Genomic DNA, 25,676 nt, shown 5'->3' on the forward strand with positions numbered 1-25,676 from the left:
TCAAATTTATCCCGAATACAATAAATTGTTGTACGTGTTGGTGGCTGAGTTCCATACACATTACGTCATTGCAGTTGTACCTCCATCATGTTTTCGTACTTCCACTACCACTTCAATACGGCCTTGCCGTGTTCGAACGACAGTCTTATTCTATTCATTGCTGTACTGTCATCTGCTGGAAAACACGATATGTTGAGGAAACAATGGTCTATGTTACCGCGCAAAATTGCAACGACTTGTCATTTTGTTCCACCATCATGTTTTCGTACTTCCACTACCACTTCAATACGGCCTTGCCGTGTTCGAACGACAGTCTTATTCCATTCATTGCTGTACTGTCATCTGCTGGAAAACACGATATGTGGAGGAAACAATGGTCTATGTTACCGCGCAAAATTGCAACGACTTGTCATTTTGTTCCAAAGACATTAACTATCAAAGAGTGTCTACTTTTTCTGATGCCCCTCTATTTCACGGTCTTATCCACGAATATTCTGGATGTGCAGACAAGCACAGGGAGTAACATACAACTCTTGTCTCCTCTACCGTCTTATCAACGTACATTGTCCCTCATCTCTCTCCTCGACCTTAGCGCTCCTGTCTAAACAACAATGCAAAAACACCCAATCTAATAATAGCAGGAACCCGACTCTGGAACAACCTCCTTCATTATCTAAGAGAATAACATCTTCAATTCCAAAAGACAGTCATATACAGGGTGTTACAAAAAGGTACGGCCAAACTTTCAGGAAACATTCCTCACACACAAATAAAGAAAAGATGTTACGTGGGCATGTGTCCGGAAACGCTTAGTTTTCATGTTAGAGATCATTTTAATTTCGTCAGTATGTACTGTATTTCCTAATTCACCGCCAGTTGGCCCAATAGAAGGAAGGTAATGTTGACTTTGGTGCTTGTGTTGACATGCGACTCATTGCTCTAAAGTACTAGCATCAAGCACATCAGTACGTAGCATCAACGGATTAATGTTGATCACGAACGTGGTTTTGCAGTCAGTGCAATGTTCACAAATGCGGAGTTGGCAGATGCCCATTTGATGTATGGATTAGCACGGGGCAATAGCCGTGGCGCAGTACGTTTGTATCGAGACAGATTTCCAGAACGAAGGTGTGCCGACAGGAAGACGTTCGAAGCAATTGATCGGCGTCTTAGTGAGCACGGAACATTCCAGCCTATGACTCGCGACTGGGGAAGACCTAGAACGACGAGGACACCTGCAATGGACGAGGCAATTCTTCGTGCAGTTGACGATAACCCTAATGTCAGCGTCAAAGAAGTTCCTGCTGTACAATGTAACGTTGACCACGTCACTGTATGGAGAGTGCTACGGGAGAACCAGTTGTTTCCGTACCATGTACAACGTGTGCAGGCACTATCAGCAGCTGATTGGCCTCCACGGGTACACTTCTGCGAATGGTTCATCCAACAATGTGTCAATCCTCACTTCAGTGCAAACGTTGTCTTTACGGATGAGGCTTCATTCCAACGAGATCAAATTGTAAATTTTCACAATCAACATGTGTGGGCTGACGAGAATCAGCACGCAATTGTGCAATCACGTCATCAACACAGATTATCTGTGAACGTTTGGGCAGGCATTGTTTGTGATGTCTTGATTGGGCCCCATGTTCTTCCACCTACGCTCAAAGGAGCACGTTATCTTGATTTCATACGGGTGCTCCTAGAACATGTGCCTTTACAAGTACGACACAACATGTGGTTCTTGCACGATGGAGCTCCTGAACATTTCAGTCGAAGTGTTCGTGCGCTTCTCAACAACAGATTCGGTGACCGATGGATTGGTAGAGGCGGACCAATTCCATGGCCTCCACGCTCTCCTGACTTCAACCCTCTTGACTTTAATTTATCGGGGCATTTGAAAGCTCTTGTCTACGCAAGCCCGGTACCAAATGTAGAGACTCTTCGTGCTCGTATTGTGGACGGCTGTGATACAATACGCCATTCTCCAGGGCTGCATCAGCGCATCAGGGATTCCATGCGACGGAGGGTGGATGCATGTATCCTTGCTAACGGAGGACATTTTGAACATTTCCTGTAGCAAAGTGTTTGAAGTCACGCTGGTACGTTCTATTGCTGTGTGTTTCCATCCCATGATTTGAAGAGAAGTAATAAAATGAGCTCTAACATGGAAAGTAAGCGTTTCCGGACACATGTCCACATAACATATTTTCTTTCTCTGTGTGTGGGGAATGTTTCCTGAAAGTTTGGCCGTACCTTTTTGTAACACCCTGTATCTACTGAAATGAAATGAAATGTCATGTGACGAGGGCCTCCCGTCGGGTAGACCGTTCGCCTGGTGCAAGTCTTTCAATTTGACGCCACTTCGGCGACTTGCGCGTCGATGGGGATGAAATGATGATAATTAAACAACACAACACCCAGTCCCTGAGTGGAGAAAATCTCCGACCCAGCCGGGAATCGATCCCGGGCCCTTTGGATTGACAGTCTGTCACGCTGACCACTCAGCTACTGGGGCGGACCTGTATCTACTGAAGCAACAATAATGACTAGCTTTGTCCCTGTATACACTCATTACCCACATTACATCCTTCTATCTAACCACATATTCCTCATATCCTAGAGCTCTCAACCATGGACAACGACAAGATCCATACGGCTGGCCGGCCGGAGTGGCCGAGCGGTTCTAGGCGCTACAGTCTGGAACCGAGCGACCGCTACAGTCGCAGGTTCGAATCCTGCCTCGGGCATGGATGTGTGTGATGTCCTTAGGTTAGTTAGGTTTAAGTAGTTCTATGTTCTAGGGGACTGATGACCTCAGAAGTTAAGTCCCATAGTGCTCAGAACCATCTGAACCATACGGCTGTCAACAATGATGCCTTCCCGCAACGTCACAGAACTTGGAAATCTGAAGATTTCCTGGACAACATTTGGCAGGTACCGCTCACTACGGGTCACCGCACAAGAACAAGGCCATCACCTTGTGTCAGAGGATATCCGGACTCGTACTCGTCTGTGAATAAACGGCAGAACCGAAGGCGAACTGCAAGATGATGTGTCAAGTGGCGTACTCGAACAGGACTTCTAGGTCGTAAGGTCCTTTCTCGTAACCTGCTCATTACAGTATGATCGGACGCAGCGACACCAGTGGCCCTTTCAGATGGTCTTGCAGTGTTCTGGCGGTATCCGTAGACGCCACAACACATAGTTGGGCAGATACCGGTCTTCATATGGGATTGTAATGCGTCGGCTACCTTGTCAACTCGCCTTGTCTACTGACCTGTCCCGCTCTACGTGTCCACAGCGTAAGGACAACACTTGGAGAGGCACTGGCACCTGCAGCAACAAGACCAAAAGACCATCGTCTTTGGATCAAAGCAACCTGAACTGCATTAACTTGTTGCAGTGTATGTGTTTGTTGAATGCTACATCCACAAATCACAACTGCCACCTGTGGATCTCACTAGAAAACTCTGATACAGCGGTACTCACTTCTGAGTGGTCACCTGGCACTGTAATGCATAACACAGCCGATAGATGGCGTATGATTTTAATTGTTGCCTACAGTGAAAGAGTAGATCTCATGCCGCGTAATAAGACCACAGGTACCTCCTGTATCAAAACAGATTTAACACCTGGCCATCGATACAGATGTTCCTTTAATTCTTTTGAACAATGTATTTGTCATATTGAAATTATGGTTATTTCTTAGGTGACAATGCTGTAAAAAGGCACTGTAGGAGTGTGACCCTCGTCCGACATAACAGAGGGCCTTCGGGCCCTAGTGTGATCAGGTTAAATAAATAAAATAAACAAATACACTGCCGGCCGACGGTAGCTGCTGGAACATCTTGTAATCCAAGAGATTGCTAAATCACTTCGCATAACCGCAGCACGTTTACTGATATAATAATTGTCTATCTTTTCCTCGATCGACTAACAAGCTGTATTATGTGTCGGATAATATCATACAATTATCAGAGCGAAAACTTATCCATTCAGTGCCAAGCGGTTTCTTCTCTGTCTGGCGTCTGAAAGACACTGTCGCAGATCCTTCACAATGAAAGCTCCCGTCTCGACCACATGGGAATAAAAAGCGGAAAAGAAAACCGACGGGGAAACAACTGAGTTGCAGACCGCGTAAGATATCGTGACGGCCAATACAAACAAACGCCCCCTCGGGGCGTGCTATTCTTTCGGCCGAGCGTGCACCCTCTGCGGTAGCATTCCAACAAGGGAAAAAGGGCGGGAACTGTTCGTTTGCGGCCACAGTGGCAGTGTCCGACGAGGAGGCATTTGCGCGAGCAACCGCAGAAGAGGGACCAGTTGAGAGCGAAAACGTTCCCACGGCGGGCCTCCAGACCGCACGCACGAGAGCGGGCCGGAGCAGTCACTGGCTACGCATTGTTCGGCGGGCAGCCGCCGCAGGCACGCCAGGAGCTGCGCACGCCGCTGCCGCGGCCCGGCGCCCGAATTAATTAGTAACGTGTCCGGCGGACGGCACCAGCGCCTCCCTCTGTTTGATTAAGGCCGCGTCCCGACAACTGCCTCATTCTTCACGGCCTGACAAAAGGTCCGGTGGAACGATGGGGAAGCCTGGTGGCCGAACTAGACGCGAAGCAAAAAATAAGGAAGGACATTTCTGTCACGCTGATGATATTGCAGTTCTGGTGATAGTAAAAGATCTAGCACAAAATGCAACCAAAATCTGCCTCGAAATCAGTGCTGAGAAGATTAGAGGTGATGGTGCAATACAGGGCGTCCTATTGCAAGTTGGTGGTCTGAGTTTGGCCAAAGCAAACAACTTTACGTACCTAGGCTCCTATTTTAGCAGCACAACTTCAAACTTGAGATAAAAGAGCGAATAATTTATGTAATCTAGACTGTACTTCCGACGGAAACAGATAATGGGATCATGCATAGTTCCAATGGCGTTACAAGGAACAGAGACCATGGAGCCATGGAAGACCGTTGTTGAATGTAAAATCTACACGGAAGTTATTTGGCCCAATGCGAGACGCGGAGGGCTGCGAAAAAAGGAAGAGTCAGGAACTGTATGAAATGATGCAGCAACCAACCATTGTGCAGGAAATGAGGGCTAGAAGATTTTGATGGGCAGGACATGTGGATCGCTTGCTCGAATAACGCTTAACGAAAGCAGTGCTGATGGGAAAATCTGACAGGTGGAGGTTGAATTAGCTGGATGGGAACATCTCAATAGTGCAGTCATTGGAGATAGATTTTGAGATCAGCACATCACATTGAAGGACGAAAAACGCAGGATAAGTAAGTAGACATGTATAATCAAGGACGAACACAGCAAACAGTCCTATATCAATTTCTATTTCATTGCAGATCTAGCTAGATTTAAGTTAAAGTATAGCCGACACAGCGCATTTAGTACTGAAACATGTACACCCAGAAAACTTGTGCAAAGCTTTCTCGGTATGTATGACTCACTACTAAAAGCACTTATGATGGCTATACTCATCTGAAATCTAGCTATATCTGCAATGAAATACACACTGATATACGATTGTTTGCCGTGTTCGTCCCTGATTATAATCGTTTCATAGTCGCTGAGCACGACGACTCCTAATGGAATCCAACTTGATGAAATTAATGTTCTCGTATTGAATAACGACACAGTGCGAAGCTTCTTCACCAATATTTAGAGTCTATGGACCACCATAACCGCATACAACGGCGATGATACCCTTCATTTATCCCCATGAATACACTGTACAAAACAGAAGTTTTCAAGTTTGAAACACACTAATTTAATTTTCTTGTATGATCGAATCTCAGTAAATAAAATCACATAAATCGTGAGTTTCTGGAGATCGTTTCCCACTTGGTATGTTTGTATGTGCTATGCTTGATAATCCACGACCTGTACGCTAACAACTAGGTGTCTGTCCAGGTGAAACTGCAAAAGCTGGTGTACACACTATTTTCGTTTGCTATTACGCTGCAGTGCTGAAAGGAAACTCCCGTCAAGAGCCTAACACTACGCCCTTTAATTTTTTCTGAGTTGGCGTGAAATGAATAGACTAGTCTTTGTAGCAGTACGTAGTGACGACCAGACATTTTCTGTTATTCCTCTATTTATTCGTTGTTTTCAGATTACAAGTTCTGGTTAGGACCGAAATTAACATACGCACCTTGTAATTTAAGCAGTCACTGCAGTTTCATTTACTGTATTAGCCATTCTCAATGGAGAGAAGTCTTCCGAAGGAAGAGAGATTTCAGATGTGCCGCAGGGGAGCGTCTGCTTTTCACAATATATATAAATGACCTTGTGGATAACATCGGAAGTTCACTGAGGCTTTTTGCGGATGATGCTGGATGCTGTGGTATATCGAGAGGTTATAACAATGGAAAATTGTACTGAAATGCAGGAGGATCTGCAACGAATTGACGCATGGTGCAGGGAATGGCAACTGAATCTCAACGTAGACAAGTGTAATGTGCTGTGAATACACAAAAAGAAAGATCCTTTATCATTTAGCTACAATATAGCAGGTCAGCAACTGGAAGCAGTTAATTCCATAAATTATCTGGGAGTAGGCATTAGGAGTGATCTAAAATGGAATGACCATATAAAATTAATCGTCGGTAAATCAGATGTCAGACAGAGATTCATTGGACCAGTCCTAAGAAAATGCAGTCTGAAAACAAAGGAAGTAGCTTACAGTACACTTGTTCGTCCACTGCTTGAATACTGCTCACCGGTGTGGGATCCGTACCAGATAGGGTTGATAGAAGAGAGAGAAAAGATCCAACGGAGGGCAGCGCACTTCGTTGCAGGATCATTTAGTAATCGCAGAAGTATTACGGAGATGACAGATAAACTCCAGTGGAAGACTCTGCAAGAGAGGTGCTCAGTAGCTCGGTACGGGCTTTTGTTGAAGTTTGGAGAACATACCTTCACCGAGGAGTCAAGCAGTATATCGCTCCCTCCTACGAGTATCTCACGAAGAGACCACGAGAATAAAATCCGAGAGATTAGAGCCCACACAGAGGCATACCAACAATCTTTCTTTCCACGAACAATACGAGACTGGAATAAAATGGAGAACCAATAGAGGTACTCAAGGTACCATCCACCACACACCGTCAGGTGGCTTGTGGAGTATGGATGTAGATGTAGATGTAGAAGCCTTGACTGTATTGCTGCCTTGTCCACATAGTGACAGATGTCTACAGTCATGTAGTCGGATCTAATCATACATTTATCAATTAGTGAACTTTCGGCCAAGGCAATTCAATTAGATAGAGACACTAGTGAGTACTTGCTTGAGTGTGCTATGAATTATGTGGGAAAAAAAAGAAAATGTTAACCATTACAACAGATGGGGCCAGAGTTTTCAGTGTGAAAAATGTAGCTATGGTAAAGCTTTTGAAAAACAGGTCACAAGAAAAAGACATACACTGTGATTTCTTGTCTTTTCCTGCATTTTGCTTCAGGAGAGCCTTTGTAAAGCTGCACTGGATTTAAAAAAAGCATGTGGTAGGTCCTGTTATTGGTGTTGTGAATGTAGAGCAAGGGCACTACACTATCAATAGTTCAGATCCCTTCTTGAGAATGTGGGGACAGAGGATTAAGACTTCATTTACAACAGTGTAAGGTGGGTGAGATTGGACAAAGTGTTAAAAAGAATCTGGTCATTGGAGAATAAGATTGTCATATTTCGGGACAAGGAGGAGACATATCATAATTTTGTTACAAAAATAGGATGTGGGAGGTGGGGGCAGGGAAGGTATAAGATGTTTGCAGCTGATATATTTGAGAAACTGAATGCTGACATTGAAAGGAAAGTGGTCGTTTGTACGTAAAATGTAGATACAGGTACACTCATTCAAAGCAAAACTAGTTCTATTTGTAAGGCAAGCAGGGAAATGTAATTGTTGTCATCTCCTTTATTAGGGGAACAGAAAGTGCCTGAAAGTGTTTCTGCTAAGATTAGCACTTGCAGAGTTTGGAGGGTGAGTTAACAAGATATTTCAGGACCTAGCCTCAATTCAATTTGCTATCTTATCACATCAGTGCTGATATTGAGACAGCAGCCGAGGAGCTGCAGCTTGAACTTCTCAACATGCAGTCAGATCAAACTGTGGAAAAAAACATATTATGTTGTGATGTTAGCTGACTGTTACAAATCTTTGTCAGCTGAAAAATTTCCCCATATGTTCTCCATATTTGGGTCTATATATTTCTGTGAGTGGGGATTTTTTGCTTGAAGATCAAGAAGAGTAAATATTCATGCTCTTTGACAGACATTAACTTGCAGTCTGTAATGTGAACCTCAACACGACATCTCTCTCTTGATTTAAAAGCCTGCACAAAAATGTGACACCATACATTTGTCTCATTAAATTGGTTCTAAAATTAAATGTGCTTACATATGTAGATTGCATGAAATTAGGAAAATAATAAACTGAATAACATTTGGAGTATTTTATTGACATGTATTGATCTTTAAGGTGTAGTTTATACTTTTCTGAAATGCAAAGTTAATTAAGGAATCCAGTCATTTAAAAGTTGTGGCTTTGCACTAAGCTCCGCTTCCACAAAGCGGTCCTTCAGTTGAAACAATTGCCCACGTCTGTTACGGATGACTTGTATCTGAAGGTGAGCTATTAAATCTCAATACTTGTCGTAAGATATTAAAACCTAAATTGTTACTGGTCAATTAAAGTCCAACCAAACAAAATTGTATTCCAAGACATGGTTTTATTTGTGTACATCATTGGTGAACAAGTGCTGTATTCAGCTACAAGTGCCAAATATTGATGAGTATGGACCCGAAGCCATTTGAATAGGAACACGCGATTTCACTAAGTTTAGTTGTATGGATGTCGAACTGAAACTTGTAGTCTTCTATGAAAGCATAACTCATCCAGCGGAGACATTGTTTGCTATATTGTCCTCCGACTGAATATTCAGTGCCTGTTGTTTGTTTTGCCAAGCCGAATTAATTGGAATGACACGGAAGGGTCAGATGAGTTGCGTGAGTCTTCAAAGGCTTGATTAACAAAGCAAATAATTTATCCTTTAAAAGTGCCCCTAATATTACAAAAAATATAGAATATCTAACAGAAGATTAAAAAGGTGAAAGAATGATATTCGCCATTAATTACAAAATAGTGGAGGAGGCTATAAGTACTGTGACAGTCTTTTAATAACTTTAAGTAATATCTGTTGCTTTGGTAATGTTGGTCGAGATTTCTTTTCGCACTAGATTTAGAAGGCTCGTGGATTCTGAAACAAGTCGATAGTGTACTGGAGTATTTGACATTATACCACCAGTGTGGCAAGTGGGGTGCTGAAGATTCGATTTCCCTTTCAGACTCGATTTCTGATGCGAAAATAAAGGGATCTTTAACCTCCTCCATGGTACATCACAAATCCTTCTGCCAAGAGCACGTATTAGTTCGTTTACACGCTCTCTTTTGACTGTCTGTGAGAAGACCGAAGCTATTTGATTCGAAAAGGGAAATGTCATCTGATTACGCACTGCAACGAAGACAGAAATGCGTGAAGCTGCTGTCTACGTTCTACTGACTGGTCCTCACAAACTGAACATTCCAGCAGGACGTGAACACGTGTACCTATGTACGTGGGCGGGTGTATCTATGTATCGGAGATGGGTTGCTCTTTCTTCTTGATTCTATATACGTAATACAGGTATGGATCATGCCCCGGCAGATAGCACGCAAGCCCAGCGGTTGGTTGAAGGAGTATGTCAGCCTTCCAGAGGCAGAAGAGTCGCATCTCTTCCGGAATGAATTAGTAATAAATGAAGATAGAGAATATAAAAATAAACGTCAGAGGAATGGATATGACCTATCGGACACGAAAGAACATGACTGTCGGTATGGACAGTGTAGCTGCACTTTATGGTAGACGGAAGTATATAACATGTGCAGAGATGCCGAAGCAGCGGCTGACGAACCTGGGCGTTACCGTGTGTGTGTGTGTGTGTGTGTGTGTGTGTGTGAGCTGATGCAGGTAATCGGAGCCCGCATGCCCGGCCTCGGTGCCCATTGTATTTGCGCGAGTGGGCGGGGGTGAGGAGCCGCTAATGAGCCGGTGCTGGCCCGCCTTCCGCCAATAACAGTCATAACGCGCCCATGGCGGCGCCCGCAACTCGGCCGTCGTGGGCGGCAGCCACTCCGCCCCGCAGCGCCTTACGCTCGGTACTAAGTGGTACGTCAGCCGTGCAGTGTGTGGTCGGCAGTGAACTTGCAAGCAATCTGCCCTGAGAGCGAGATTCGTATCATCCTCATTTGGTTATAGAAGATCAACGTTCCAAATAATGCCAAGTCTACGGATTTTATAAGCTTTTACTTTTGGCGAGTACTTTTGGCGAGCCAATAGCCACTCCGCTGTACGAACAAAGATTCCGAAACCGTAGACAGCGGTGAAATCTAGACTTTTCTGTTGGTTTACGAAATACAGAAGGTTGCAGGTACCGGAACCCACGTTAATTGCGTTTTTCTTGATTTCCGGGAGACCTCTCGCCTACTAAATAAATAATTATGACGTGCGACGAGTGCCTCCCGTCGGGTAAACCGCTCGCCTGGTGCAAGTCTTTCGATTTGACGCCACTTCGGCGACTTGCGCGTCGATGGGGATGAAATGATGATGATTAGGACAACACAACACCCAGTCCCTGAGCGGAGAAAATCTCCGACCCAGCCGGGAATCGAACCCGGGCCCTTAGGATTGACAGTCTGTCGCGCTGACCACTCAGTACCGATGGCTACTAAATAAAACACAAACTTACGGAATACCTAAACTGACAAGCGATGGGACTGAAGTCTTCTTAATATCAGAAACGAGTTGGTACTTTTGTTTTCATCGGTTGGCGTCGAGAGAAGCGGAAATGGTGTATTGCGTACCTCAATGAAGTGCGAGAAGATCGTTCCTGTTCGCAATATGTATACAAATGATCAGGTAAAAGCAGCTTCTGAAGTTGTTTGTTGATTGCGCAGTATGAGCGGGAAGATGGTGTCATTAGAAAAGTGAAAAGAAATGAAGACAGATTTGAAGACATAAAGAGTCTAATGCACAGACTGGCCGCTGACTCGAAATGTCCGTAAATTGAAGGAAGCATTCGGTGTCGTCTGACCATAAGAGTCGCGATCTGTCATTTGTCTAACACAGAGTTATTCGTAAGAATATCTGGGTTTTCAGAAGACGACTGGGTGAAAACACGCCATCCGAACAGGGCGCACACCAACGACCCATTTCCTTCAATGTACCGACAGAACGTGGAACTTATTCGCTGTTGCGTAGAACTGCGCCGTTTGACGTCCAAGCAAGCCGCGCAAAGCGAAGGAAAGAGTTATGTGTATCCCTAGTGTCTGTTCTTTCGGGCATGCTCGAAAAAAAAAAAAAAGACAGTAACATTCATGTAGCTGATTCGCATTGATCGGCAATCAATCTGTCACCTTCAGTGCGGTTGTACAATTAAGTTCGATCTTCTGCAGAAATATCAAAGCAGCGAGCATAGGGGACATGGATGGTGACTGCGGATAGGTGGCACGAGGTGGTAATGTGGGTCGGCCGTGAGGCATGCCCATACAGTCGGCGCAATTGCGATAAACCCTGTGTCCGGATGGTGCAGTGGTTAACCCAACTACCTAGTAACCATGAGATCCCTGATTCGAATCCCGGTCTGGTGCACATTTTCACTCGTCGCCGCTGATGTGCATAAAGTCCCGATGCAGCTGATAACAATACCTCCTGCCTCTCCTTTCCTTTCCCCCACTCCACCTTCAATTTAATTAACTAAGGAAAGAGGTTCGGCGTAACGCGGCGCGGCCGCTGTAGATATCAAACATCACCGATCTACGCAACAGCGAACAAGTTCCGGGCTGTGTCGGTACATCAAAGGAAACGGTTCGTTCGTGCGCGCTCTGTTCGGACAGCTTTTGTCGTTTCCATTTTTACTAATGCATGCGCGCGGACACACACACAGGAAAACTGAAATATTGCTGCGCACCAACAAACACTTCTCCGTTCTCTGGTCTGTGACGTACTGCGTTGCCCTGCGACGCTCTTTTATGCGCGGCTCGCGTTGCTCACGTATCAGCTCGTCAGCTGTGGACAGGGCTTAAGACAAACAGAAAACAGAAATGTATTAGCGGATAGAGTATCTCTTCAACTTTTTAATTCACAGTGCTCAGTGTGGTCACTGTAGGCGCAATTTTTTTACAGTCGCTGACACAAATTGCAGGGGAAGGTACAACGGCACTGCACTTCGAAAAACTTTTCGTCGGATTTCCTATCTGCAAACGCGAACAAATTCGATGCGACAGTAGGGAGCAGATCATTTTTCTATGCATTCTAACACACCCGCCTCCCAGTGCAGCAACGTCACAGCGCTTAATATCAATCAAATGACGCGTGACATGCGTGACATTTGTTTGTATGACTTTTAGTTTTCGCGCAGTCGCCTTCCGGAGCCAAGTTGATACTTCAGAACAACCATGTAGATGCCAAGCTCTCGACGTTCCATCCGGGAAGCAACGTTCAAATTCCGCAAGGTTAAGGGAGTGCCATATCAACTACAAAAGAATGCTAAAGATTGGATGGGTAGATGGGATAACTAATTAAAAATACTAAATCGAAAGAATGAGAAAAGAAATTTAAGAGAAGATTTGACTAAAAGAAGTGATTAGTCGATAGCACACATTCAGAGGCACCAAAGTATAGTCAATTTGTTTATGAAGCCAAGTACCGGGGGGAGGGGGAGGACATGGTAAAATGTATAGGTAGACCCAGGCTTAACTGCAGAAACCTCGTTCGATGGATGAAGATATGCACAGTACAGACTAGCGTGGAAGAATGCAATATGGCAGTTTGAAACAGAAACAGGAAGGTAATGGCTCAAATGGCTCTGAGCACTATGGGACTCAACTGCAGAGGTCATTAGTCCCCTAGAACTTAGAACTAGTTAAACCTAACTACCCTAAGGACATCACAAACATCCATGCCCGAGGCAGGATTCGAACCTGCGACCGTAGCGGTCTTGCGGTTCCAGACTGCAGCGCCTTTAACCGCACGGCTACTTCGGCCGGCCCAGGAAGGTAATCAATCAGGTACCTGATGGTACCGTTTGATAAATATGACGACGAAAAGAAGTGAAAAGAGGCCTTTGCTGAAATTGGTGTGCTAGAGTTTACACAGAAACCACCCGTGAACAACTCCAGGGGAAAATGTGTCAGAATGTTACTCACACAACAACAAGTCTGCTCAAAGGCCGACCAAACTATCAGCATTGCTGGAGAAGAATCAGTCGCAATGAAAAACGCCTCTCTTTTAATGACCTCCAGCCCATATCCTGTATCATTTCAGTGACACTCTCTCCCATTTCTCGCGATAATACAAAACGTGCTGCCCTTCTCTGAACTTTTATGATGTACTCCGTCAGTCCATAAAGATCTCATACCGCGCAGAAGTAATCTAAAAAGAGGACGGACAAGCGTATTGTAGGCAGTCTCCCTAGTAGATTGTTACATTTTCCAAGTGTCCTGCCAACAAAAAGCAGTCAGCCTTCTCCACAACATGTTCTATGTGTTCCTTCCAATTTAAGTTGTTCGCAACTGTAATTCCTAGGTATTTAGTTGAATTTACGGCCTTTAGATTTCACGGATTTATCGTGTAATCGAAGTTTAACGAATTCCTTTTAGCACTCATGTGAATTAACTCTCACTTTGCGTCATTTAGGGTCAACTGCCAATTTTCGCATCATTCAGATATTTTTTCTAAATCGTTTTGCAATTTGTTTTGACCTTCTGATGACTTTATTAGTCGATAAACGACAGCGTCATCTGCAAACAACCAAAGACGGCTGCTCAGATTGTCTCCCAAATCGTTTATATAAATAAGGAACAGCAAGGGCCTATGACACTACCTTGGGGATCGCCAAAAATCACTTCTGTTTTACTCAATGACTTTCCGTCAATTACTACGAACTGTGACCTCTCTGACAGGAAATCAAAAAATCCAGTCACATAACTGAGACGATATCCTGTAAGTGGTACAGTGTCAAAAGCCTTCCGGAAATCCAGAAATACGGAATCGATCAGAAATCCCTTGTCAATAGCACTGAACAATTCATGCGAATACAGAGCTAGTTGCGTTTCACAAGAACGATAGACAGTTTTCTTCGAGGTAATTCATAATGTTCGAACACAATATATGTTCCAAAATCCTGCTGCATATCGACGTTGACGATATAGGCCTGTAATTAAGTGCATTTCTCATACATCTACGTCTACATAATACTCCACAAGCCACCTAATGGTGTGTGGCGGAGGGTGCTTTCGGTACCACTATCTGATCCCTCCAACCCTGTTACATTCGCGAACAGTACCTGGGAAGAATGATTGTCGGTAAGCCGCTGTATTGGCTCTAATTTCTAGAATTTTCTCCCCGTGGTCAAAACGCGAGATGTATGTGGGGGAAGTAATATGTTGTCTGACTCCTCGTGAAAAGTGTTGTCCCGAAATTTCAGTAGTAAATCTCTCCGTGATGCACAACGTCTCTCTTGTAATGTCTGCCAGTGGAGTTTGTTTAGCTCTCTCGGCAGCTGATCGATCCCGCGACGAAGCGCGCGGCTCTTCGTTGGATCTTCTCTGTCTCCTCTAGCAGTTCTACCGGATAGGGATCCCAGATAGATGAACAATACTCAAGAATCGGGCGAACAAGTGCCTTATAAGCCACTTCTTTCGTGGATGAATCACACTTCACTTCATTAGATTCTTCCGATGAATCTGAGTCTTGTGTCTGCTTTTAACACTATCAGTTTCACATGGTCATTCCACTTAAGGTCGTTCAGGATAGTTACGCCTAGATATTTTACGGCAGACGCTGTCTCCAGCTGTTTGTCATCAATAGTGTAGCTGTACAGTAGTGGATTTCCTTTCCTAAATATGCGCAATATGTTACATTTATTTACGTTCAGCATCAACTGGCAGAGGCTGCACCACCCATCAATTCTCTGCAGGTCGTTCTGCAAATTCTTACTGTCTTCTGGCGTTGCTGCTTTGGCACAGACAACTGTAGATCATTTATATATATTGTAAACGGCAACGGTCCTATCACAATTTCCTGTGGTACTCCGGATATTATCTTTATATCTGTCGATTTAGTTCCGTTAAGAGCGACGTGCTGAGTTCTATATCCAAGAAAGTCTTGAATCCAATCGCAGGTCTGCTCCGATAATCCATAAGCTCGTATTTTGTTCATTAAACTACAATGCGTGACGGTGTCAAATGCCTTACTGGAATCAAGGAACACGGCATCAGCCTGAGCGCCGTTGTCCACTGCGCTGTGGATCTCGTGGAGGAACAGAGCGAGCTGAGTTTAACAGGATCTCTGTTTGCGGTATCCATGTTGATTTTTATAGAGGAGCTGTTCATTTTCCAAGAACGCCATAATTCTTGAGCATAAAACACGTCCCGTAATTCTACAACAGATTGACGTCAGCGATATAGGCCTATGACTGTGTGGTTCTGTCTTACGGCCTTTCTTAAAAACGGGAATAACGTACGCTTTTTTCCAGTCGTTAGGTACCTTTCGTTGCTCAAGCGAACTACTACCTCCCTTGAATATTGGTGTGACCTGTGCAACTTTCCAGTCTTTGGGTACGGATCTTTGGTCGAGCGAACGATTGTATATGATTGTTAAGTATGGAGCTACTGCATCAGCATACTCTGAAAGGAATCTAACTGGTATACAGTTTGACCAGAAGACTTGCTTTTATTAAGTGATTTAAATTGCTTCACTACTCCGAGGATAATTACTTCTAAGTTACTCATGTTGCCAGCTGTTCTTGATTCGAATTCTGGAATATTTACTTCGTCTTCTTTTGTGAAGGCATTTCGGGAGGCTGTGTTTAGTAATTCTGCTTCGGCAGCACTGTCTTCGACAGCGTCTCCATTGCTATCGTACAGAGAAGCCATTGAGTGTTTCTTGCCGCTAACATATTTCACATAGGACCAGAATCTCTTTGGATTTTCTGCCAGGCTGCGAGACAAAGTTTCGTTGTAGAAACTGTTGTGAGCATCTCGCATTGAAGTCCGCGCTAAATTTCGAGCTTCCGTAAAAGATCGCCAATCTTGGGAATTTTGCGTCTGTTTAAATTTGGCATGTTTGTTTCGTTGTTTCTGCAACAGTGTTCTGACTCGTTTTGTGTTGGTATAAAACTCTCAACTGCTGCTGATACTATTTCTCTGAATTCAAGACACATCTGATTTACACTTATATTATTCATTTGCAAGAAGTGGAGATTGTCTCTCTTGAAGGCGTCAAGTGAATTTTTATCTGCTTTTTTGAATAGGTACATTTTTCGTTTATTTTTGGAGGATTTGGTGATTACAATATTCAGTCTCGCTAAGACAACCCTGTGTTCATTAATCCCTGTATCCGTTTGGATCCACGTTATTAACTCAAGATTATTTGTTGCTAAGAGGTCAAGTTTGTTTTCACAATCGTTTACTATTCGCCTGGGCTCATGAAATAACTGCTCGAAATAACTTTCTGAGAATGTGTTTAGCACAATTTCGGATGATGTTTTATGCGTACCTCCGATATCAAAAATGTATTTTCGCCAACATATCGAGGGTAAATTGGAGACACTACCAACTATAATCATATGGGTTGGGTATGTGTTTGAAATCAAACTTAAGTTTTCTTTGAAACTTTCAGCAACTGTTATCATCTGAAATGGGAGGTCGGTAAAAGGATCCATTTATTATTTTATTCCGGTTGCCAACAATGACCTCTGCCCATACTAACACACAGGAACTATCTTCTTCAATTTCGCGACAAGATAAACTACTTCTAACAGCAACAAACACGCCTCCGCCAAACGTGTCTAGCCTGTCCTTTCGGAACACCATTAGGTTCTTCACGAAAATTTCAGCTGAGCTTATATCCGGCTTTAACCAGCTTTCAGTGCCTATAACGAATTGAGCATAGTGTTTTGTATTAGGGCTTGGAGCTCTGGTACTTTCGCAACACAACTACGACAATTTACAACTGTTATACCGATGGTTCCAGTATCTACGTTCCTCCTGTGTTCGGCCTGCACTATTTGTGACTGAAGCGGTTCTTGCGTTTTCCCCAGACCCCGTAACCAAACAAAACCGGCCAGTCCACGCCACACAGCCACTGCTACCCGTGTACCGCCTCCTGCGTATAGTGGACACCTGACCTACTCAGTGGAACCTGAAAATCCAGCCACCCTTTGGCCCAAGTCGATGAATCTGCAGCCTACACGGTCGCAGAACCGTCTGAGACTCTCATTCAGACCGTCCACTCGGCTCTGTACCAGAGGTCCCGTCGACTATGCTGCAAATGGTCAAATTTGCTTTCATATTGCAAGCAAGACTGGTAGCATTTACCACTTTTGTTAGCCGCACGAAACCAGAGAGAATCTCTTCTGATCCATAGTGTGACACACATCATTGGTACCGACGTGAGCAACCACCTGCAGTTGGCTGCACCCTGTGCTCTTCATGGCATCCGGAAAGACCCGTTCCACATCTGGAATGACTCCATCCGCTATGCACACGAAGTGCACATTGGTTCTCTTTCCCTTCTTGGCAGCCATGTCCCTAAGGGGCCTCATAAAGCGCCTAACGTTGGAGCTCCAAACTATCAATAATCTTACCCTCTGTGATTGTCCGGATCCTGCAGGCTGAGAGGTTTCCTCTGAAACAGACAGGCGACAACATCTGGCTCAGCGACAATGTCAGCCATAGATAGCACCTGGAACCTGTTTATTAGACAAACAGGGAAGGCCTTACGTGCGGCCGCCTGGGAAGTCTTTCGCCGCCTGCTACGCCCCGGGGCGACCCCTCACTCGACCATAAGTGAGGGGTCAACCTCAGTGTGAGCAGTAACTGGGCTGGCCACCGGTGAGGACCGATCGGAGGACTCTGACGTGCTGAAGTCCGTTGGATCCCCACGGCCGGCCCACAACAGTGGTGCCCATCCACTGCAGCCTCAAGCTGTGTAACCGAAGCCATCACAGCCTGAAGCTGAGAGCGAAGTGTCACCAACTCGGCTCGCATCCGCACTCAACAATCGCAGTCCCTGTCCATACTAAAGACCGTATAAAACTAAACTATGCAGATAAACGGACTATCGGCCTGTGCTGCCCAACTCTACTGTAGCCCTGATATAAAATGGAAGTGTCTTGTGGCTAGGGCCTCCCGTCGGGTAGACCGTTCGCCTGTTGCAGGTCTTTCGATTTGACGCCACTTCGGCGACCTGCGCGTCGATGGGGATGAAATGATGATGATTAGGACAACACAACACCCAGTCCCTGAGCGGAGAAAATTTCCGACCCAGCCGGGAATCGAACCCGGGCCCTTAGGATTGACAGTCCGTCACGCTGACCACTCAGCTACCAGGGCGGACGTAGCCCTGATGAAAACGCAGGAACTGTGTCTCATAAATTAGATTAATACTCATAGATTCAAAAACCTAACTACCGAAGCACTCATGCGAAACTAAATAATTCGCCCCTGATTAGGAACTTGTAATATGTCACAAAATCGGTTTACTTTCCGACGCAAACGAAAACGCGAGAACGGTGGTTATTAGTTATTAAATAAACAAGCAGAAGCTCAAGAAACTAAACTATAAAAGCACGCAGATAATATTATAGAAATCGCTCCTGGTTAGGAACTCGTAACGAGTCACAATATCGGTTACTTCCCTGTTGCCGCTTGTGTCTCGGCCGGCTACTCCATCGATCACGTCCTTTTCCCTTTCGTAACGCTCAGTTTTGTGTTTTTAAAAGCGGCTGCGTCAGCGCAAAAAAGATTTTTTTTTTGTTCATGGTTTGAGCGGATATACCACTGCAGACATTTTAGGGAAATATTCTGAGAAGATTTAATGAGAAACATGGGGTAAAAAAACGTTCAATTTTCACGAACATGTTAAATCCTTCCATGCTTAATTCTGCTTGAATAATTGTAGTGTACAACACATATTCGAAGATAAAAGCCTCAAGCGAAAGTGAAGGAACACCGCCGTTGCACTCCTACAGTAACAACAAAGGAGAGTGAATGGTTGGGCGAAGTTAGGCAAGAGAAATTTCTGTATCACTGAGCTCGTTTCAATGCACGTAATATCTATCATCCTCGCGGTGACATTCACAGCCATAAGTTTATTAAATGAAGGCCGCATTTTCCATTTAGGCTGTATTTTGACTTCTTCGACCAACAACTAGTTACGAATTTTGTTAAGCATTATACCTCTGCACCTTTTTCTCGCTTGTGCACCAACTATCTGTCAAGCAATCAAGAACAGTATAACTTTTAAGTCAAAACTAACGAAAGCACATCAAGTGAATACGCTGTCATTTTCGTGCACATGACAACTTTTTTTCGCTTAACACTCTACTGTATAATGGCTTAATAAAGCTGAAACTAGTTCTGGAAAGTAGAAGGGGCAAAAATAAATCCAGCTTAAGGTAAAAAACGCCGCCTTCATTTAACAGACATCAGCTAAATATTGCGTGGAGCGCAAAGCAAATTTATGAGAGTGTACATTTAACCTTAGAACTTGCGGTATTGACGTATTACTTTGATAATTCAAAACAGTATAATAACAGAAGCAATTATAATAATAAATTTCTTGTTACGAAGGACTGATATAAATTAGCAGTCTCGGGAGCTGTATGCTGCCATTATGTATCAGTACATAATCTTGCGTTAGAATTGGACCACCATAACAATTTGCAGAGACATAAAACAGAACTACAACAAGCATAGTCGTAAGAAAGGTAGAAGACAGAATAGGCTCACTAGCACGATACTGGGAAAATGCAGCCCGTTTACATATCACTTGTGTATTCTATTTTAGAATATTGCCCAACTTTGAGAGAGCCACACCACATGGGACTAACAGGACGAATTGGAAGTACACACAGAAGGGCAGCACGAATCGTCATTGACTTGTTTGATTCTCGGGTGATAGTCATGAAAATGTTGAAACACTTGAAGCGGCAGACTCTTGACGAAAGACGCAAAATACGAAAAGCCTGCTTACAGAATTTCACGGAAGAGTATAAAGCAAAGAAACTTTTCAGACCTCGACGAATCAGTCCCGTAGAGATAGTGAACACAACATCAGACTGATTACTACAGGCACAAAGGCATTTAAGAAGACATTCTCCCCGCACTACAGAGGATACTAGAACAGGCAAGATAGCGAACACCTGTAAGCCGTGCAAGTACCCTCCAGCATGCACTTCACAGTAGTTTGCTGAGTATAGATGTAGATGTATCAGGTCGCTAAGTAAGGAAAGAAATAAGCGTAGTTATTTTAAAGAGCCAGTAATGACAATACTCACGAGCTAAGTGGAAGATGGCGTCGCAGGCTTTGATGTGCGACAGAAAGGCATTGCCCAGCCCTTGACCCTCTGCGGCGCCCTTCACGAGACCCGCGATGTCCACCACGTTCAGGAATGCTGGCACCTTGCTGCAAGAAACACACTCTCAGATTCAACCTGTTCCATCATAAATTGGTTTTCTTCACTCATTACTCAAAAGAATTAGGGGAACACATCCGTATCTTAAATCTATTTTAAGACAGGTTTGTGGTCGTACTGCACAGCTTGAAATTTTACCTTCCAATGTATGCAACAACTAATGTCATTCGCCATCTGTCGGCTGTGTTACACATTACAATATAAGCTGAACCTCGAAAGGAAGTGGGTACCGGTTTCCCAGCGTTCTCTAGCGAGGTACATAGGTGACAGTTATCATTTCTGGAAGTTGTCGTCAACCAACAAAGTGCAAACTTCCAAGTGCAACCTGTTTCCACCGACAAGGATGGACTTTCCGTCGCATCGCTGCAGATGCCAACGTCTCTCTATCTGGTAACCACAGATTGTGTACACGCTTCAGAGAGACAGGTCAGTACACAAGGCGAGTTGCACAATGTCCCCGACGCACGTTTAAGATCAGTATCCCGCCATCTCTGCGTTGCGGCGTCGTGCGGCTACCTCGAGAGCACTGCAAGATGATCTCAGAAGAGCCACTGGGGACGATGTATCCGATCAGACTGTAAGGAACAGTTTACGAGAAAGGATCTTTCGGACCCGACGTCCTGCTGGAGTACCCCGCTTGACGCGACAATCTCTCGCAGTTCGCCTTCAGTTCTGCCGTACCCGTGTTAACAGGCAACTTCACTTCGTCACTGGCGAAACGTGTTATTCAGAGACGAGTTCAGATTTTCTCTAACGCAAGGTGATGGCCATGTCTGTGTGTGGAGGCTCCGTGACGAGCGGTACGTGTCACTTGTTGTAAGCTTCTGTGATGATGTGGGGCGGCATCGGTGTCGACCGTCATACCGATCTTGTTGTCCATGGTAGCCTTCCCGCCTGGCAGTATATCCAACAGAGCCTACTGGACCATGTGCAGGTTGCTGCACACAGTGGTGGCCCCGAAATCTTTCTCATGCGCGATAATGACATGGCCTGTGCGGCGGGCAACACTAGGAATATCGTGCAAGTCTAGACATTGAAGTACTGGAACGATACATGTCATGTATGTGTCAGACGGTAATAAATGCTCATGGAGGGCACACACATTATTAAAGCTGTCGCAGTCCAATGAAAAGTACCGAGGATTGAGTATTTAATTTTTGAAAGATAAAGCTTTACTCAGGCAACATACAAGATCAATTATTACTGTTCAATGGAGTATGGCAGGCACCCAAAGCCATGTTCCCTAATTCATTTGAACAGTGTGTCTGAACATCCGGTATTAACAATTTAGCTCCGTCTACTGACCCATGACCCAACTACGAAATAAAGCTAACAAGAAGCCTCAAAGGTACCGATGCAATACTTCCACGCTATACCTGAAAGACATGGGATATCATTTGGTACCATCATCATCACCAACGAGAACAACAAGTGACACCCGCAGAATTATTACTCCGGAATTAGTCTTTCACTCTGATGAGGAGTGTGCGCTGTTTTAAAACTGTGTGGGAGACCGGATCTCGAACACACAACCTTGTTACGGGCTACTCCCTTGGTTAGTAGGGCAGAGGTATTAGCAGAAGTGGGTCTGTGAGGAAGCGTCGAGTCGTACCGCTATACATCAGTCGGTAAGAGTGCTAGCTGCAGACGGAAAGGTTTCGGGTACGAGCCCCGGTCCGGCACTCTGTTTGGAAGTCTCTGGATTATTATTGTTTGCAACAATGTGCATATATAATCGAAAACGAGTAACTAGCGAACAAAGTGTGTAACCTAACATTGTAGTTGTTACCTCACGACTCTCGTACTTCTAACGATAACGTATTCACTGAAATTGACCTTGCAAACAAAAAATTTAGGTATCTGCTTATTATGATGTTAAGCTTTCAATCAACATATTAGGTCCAAGTTAGACTTTGAGGAAGTATCGACAGAATCACCAAGAGATAGTGATACATCTTCCTTTCTTCTCTTGTTACGGTAACAAGTCCCTCCTTCCCACTAACTCAGTTACTTCCATGTTCCATAGACCTAGCTAAGTCGCGAAATGTGCCAACTGGTTTCCTGATGCACTTCGCCAATGAAAATATGGCTAGGCCCTAGAAGCTGTCCATTTGCGTAATTAGTTGTTAACTGATGCTTATAAAACGCTTAATTTCTGATGGATGGAACTGATCTTTGCGCGCGCGCGCACACACACACACACACACACACACACACACACACACACACACACACACACACACACAAAATGGGTTCAAATGGCCCTGAGCACTATGGGACTTAACATTTGAGGTCATCAGTCCCCTAGAATTTAGACCTACTTAAACCTAACTAACCTAAGGACATCACACACATCCATGCCCGAGGCAGGATTCGAACCTGCGACCGTAGCAGTCGCGCGGTTCCGGACTGAAGCGCCTAGAACCGCTCGGCCACAACGACCGGCACGCACGCACGCACACACACACACACACACACACACACACACACACACACACACACACACTTCTCTTATTGAACGACGGGGTGTCAGGAGAAAAAGATCCCTTAAAAAAAAGTTATTCACAACGGAGATGGTCAAACATCATTTAGCTCATTTTCCTGATATTAAGCTGCTGCTGAGCTCTTTATAAATAAGGAATCGGCTGTTTACCTGAGGTACACACAAGTTCGTGAACAGGGCCAGTAGATCACAGGAAACTGAAATGGAGGGAGAATGACAAAAATGTGTACAATTTGAGTTTTTGGTGATATGTGCTACATCTCCTCCTCAGGTAACTACTATCAACACTGGAAGCTTCAATGATCCTGCCTGACAAAAATTAAAAATTCCAGTTGGGCATCCCTGAACTACCAGGATACGACGACGAAAAACCTGATGTTCAAGTTAATCCCGGGTGATTCACGAGAACTGTGACTTTTACTGGTAGAGTTACTTAATATTTGACAATTTCCATGCCTCACAGTATGGGCTTAAATATGTTCGACATCAATATGCAGGACGTTTCGTGATAAAGGGAACAGTGGTGAAGGTTGTGGATCATAGTAGCAGTATTAATAGAAATTATGTACTATTTTTGTTTTTTACTATAACTGAACGATTGACTATTTAATACATTCGTAAGTTGTTAGTGATACTGCAGATAGCATAAAACGGTTGTTGTAGGACCAGGACAATATGCTTCTGGAAGAACAAAATTCTCTTATTCTTTAGTAACTCGAGCAGATCAAAATAGTTGTTATATCAGCATATTAATGCAACTCCAGTACAAATATACACAGAGAACATCTTGTGTTTTATCACATAATGCGTATTGAGAGTCATAAATAAAGGGACTGAGGCACTATCTTTCTGAATGTGCTCTATCTTTCATTTTACGATTATATTTCTCAACTAGATTGTATATAAGAATACGTTATCGCTACACGAAAACAACAATGATTTAAAAATTAATATGAGCAGTAGGGCATTTCATAGTTTTATGAGCATTAAGTGATGATGCTGTGAAGTATAGAAATATTCATGATGTACTTACTACGCTTCCCATTGTTATCGACCAGGAAGGAGGAGTGCATAGTAAATGTTGTTCTCCATTTAAAACCATCGCACTCGTATATTCCACAAAATATTCATGTAAAGCTGCTCGAAATGGAAGCCTCTTGAGGATTTCTTCGATTTAATATTCTTTTGCAGGAGCTGTATCAACGGCAGGCTGTAGTTGTTAAGATTAGGATTTAAGACAGTACAGCTGTTAGCACCCTTCTGCTGTGGTTATGTGTATGTTATCATATACAGCACACAATAAACTTTTTATTTTCGGAGCGAGACAGCTTGTATGTAACAAGCAAGGAGACATTTTTGTGGATTTCTAGTGTTTAACAGACCTTTGGCAGAAAATTATTAAGAAAGGAGCACTGACAGAGATTCGATTTCAGTTCTTGCACTAATCGATTGTGTTCTTCGGTGAGGGCCCATTTCTGCATTAGTACTCAATGGCACTCACTCCACGCGAAAATAAGCAAGTTCTGACACGACGATCAACGGCTGTTCATCGAACACTGTTACAGACCTTGCTCTTAGTACTCTCTTCCATTATTTGTTCCTCCCAATCAATGTGCTGTCTGAATGAGTTTTTCACTTTGCAGCGGAGTTTGGAAGGTACGAGACGAGGTACTGACGGAATTAAGGCTGTAAGGACGGGTCGTCAGTCGTGCTTGGGTAGCTCAGGTGGTAGAGCACTTGCTCGCGAAAGGCAAAGGTCCCGAATTCGAGTCTCGGTCCGGCACACAGTTTTAATCTGCGAGGAAGTTTCCATGTGCTGCCTGGTTTAGGACGCTAACACAGTTTCGATTCCTATAGCCTGTTGTCCGTGATTAACACTACACAACAGCTACTAAGCTATTGAGGTAAATCTAAGGGGCCTCAGTTGTCAAATGGTCCCAAAAGAAAATAAGGCGACGTTAAAGTGCCCCAAGTCTTCAACTTCTGGCGGAATACAAACAGTAAGGACGTACTCCAAGAGCTTACGAAACTGAGACATCTGTCGTAAAATCTGGCGAACCTAATATTTAAAGCGTGTTGATATTTCTTTTATATTATTCAAGTTCTGCCACCTTCATTAAGCGCCAACAGTTGACTGATACTCCATTTAAATATTTAATGAATCTCTGTGAATGGATGAAAGTTATCTTTTCGTCGCTAATGACTAACGCAACGTCAAATGTTAATTCCGCGAATGTTTCATCCGGAATGCTTCACTTCATGTATTACTGGGAAAATAAAAACCCAACAAGGTTATCGCACGAGGTATTTTCGGTGATGTGATGTTCTAATGCCTCATAGACCATAACGGCAAAATGCTTCAGGAAAACTAGCTTCATCTGCCTTTTATTCCTATATGAGATTTGATGAATCGCTGAGTTCACTTCCAGAAATCCTTGGTAATGAATCTTGCAAAACGCACTCTATATTTTCTAAAGCTGCTATAAATCAGTCTTTAGTAACTTATACTTATCACAATGACAATCTAGAAAGTCGCAACGCAATCGTAAAGTACTTACCGTTTAAATTACTTTTCTCCAAAAATTACCCTTTATTAGATAACGTACGTTATATGACTCACAACCATTTCTGACTCTTAGAGATACCAG

The 25,676-nt window shown here is 44.0% G+C and overlaps 1 protein-coding gene across 1 annotated transcript in view; it reads right to left on the bottom strand.

The window, feature by feature from the left end:
* The window catches only part of LOC126474138 (obg-like ATPase 1), a 314,868-nt gene that overhangs the window by 162,720 nt on the left and 126,472 nt on the right, over positions 1 to 25,676 (bottom strand). The window contains exon 4 of the mRNA XM_050101582.1: positions 20,388 to 20,515. Within this exon, the coding sequence (XP_049957539.1) occupies positions 20,388 to 20,515 (128 nt within the window). The remainder of the gene's footprint in view (positions 1 to 20,387; positions 20,516 to 25,676) is intronic.

This window comes from Schistocerca serialis, chromosome 1 (assembly GCF_023864345.2).
Source record: "Schistocerca serialis cubense isolate TAMUIC-IGC-003099 chromosome 1, iqSchSeri2.2, whole genome shotgun sequence".
NCBI lineage: Eukaryota > Metazoa > Arthropoda > Insecta > Orthoptera > Acrididae > Schistocerca > Schistocerca serialis.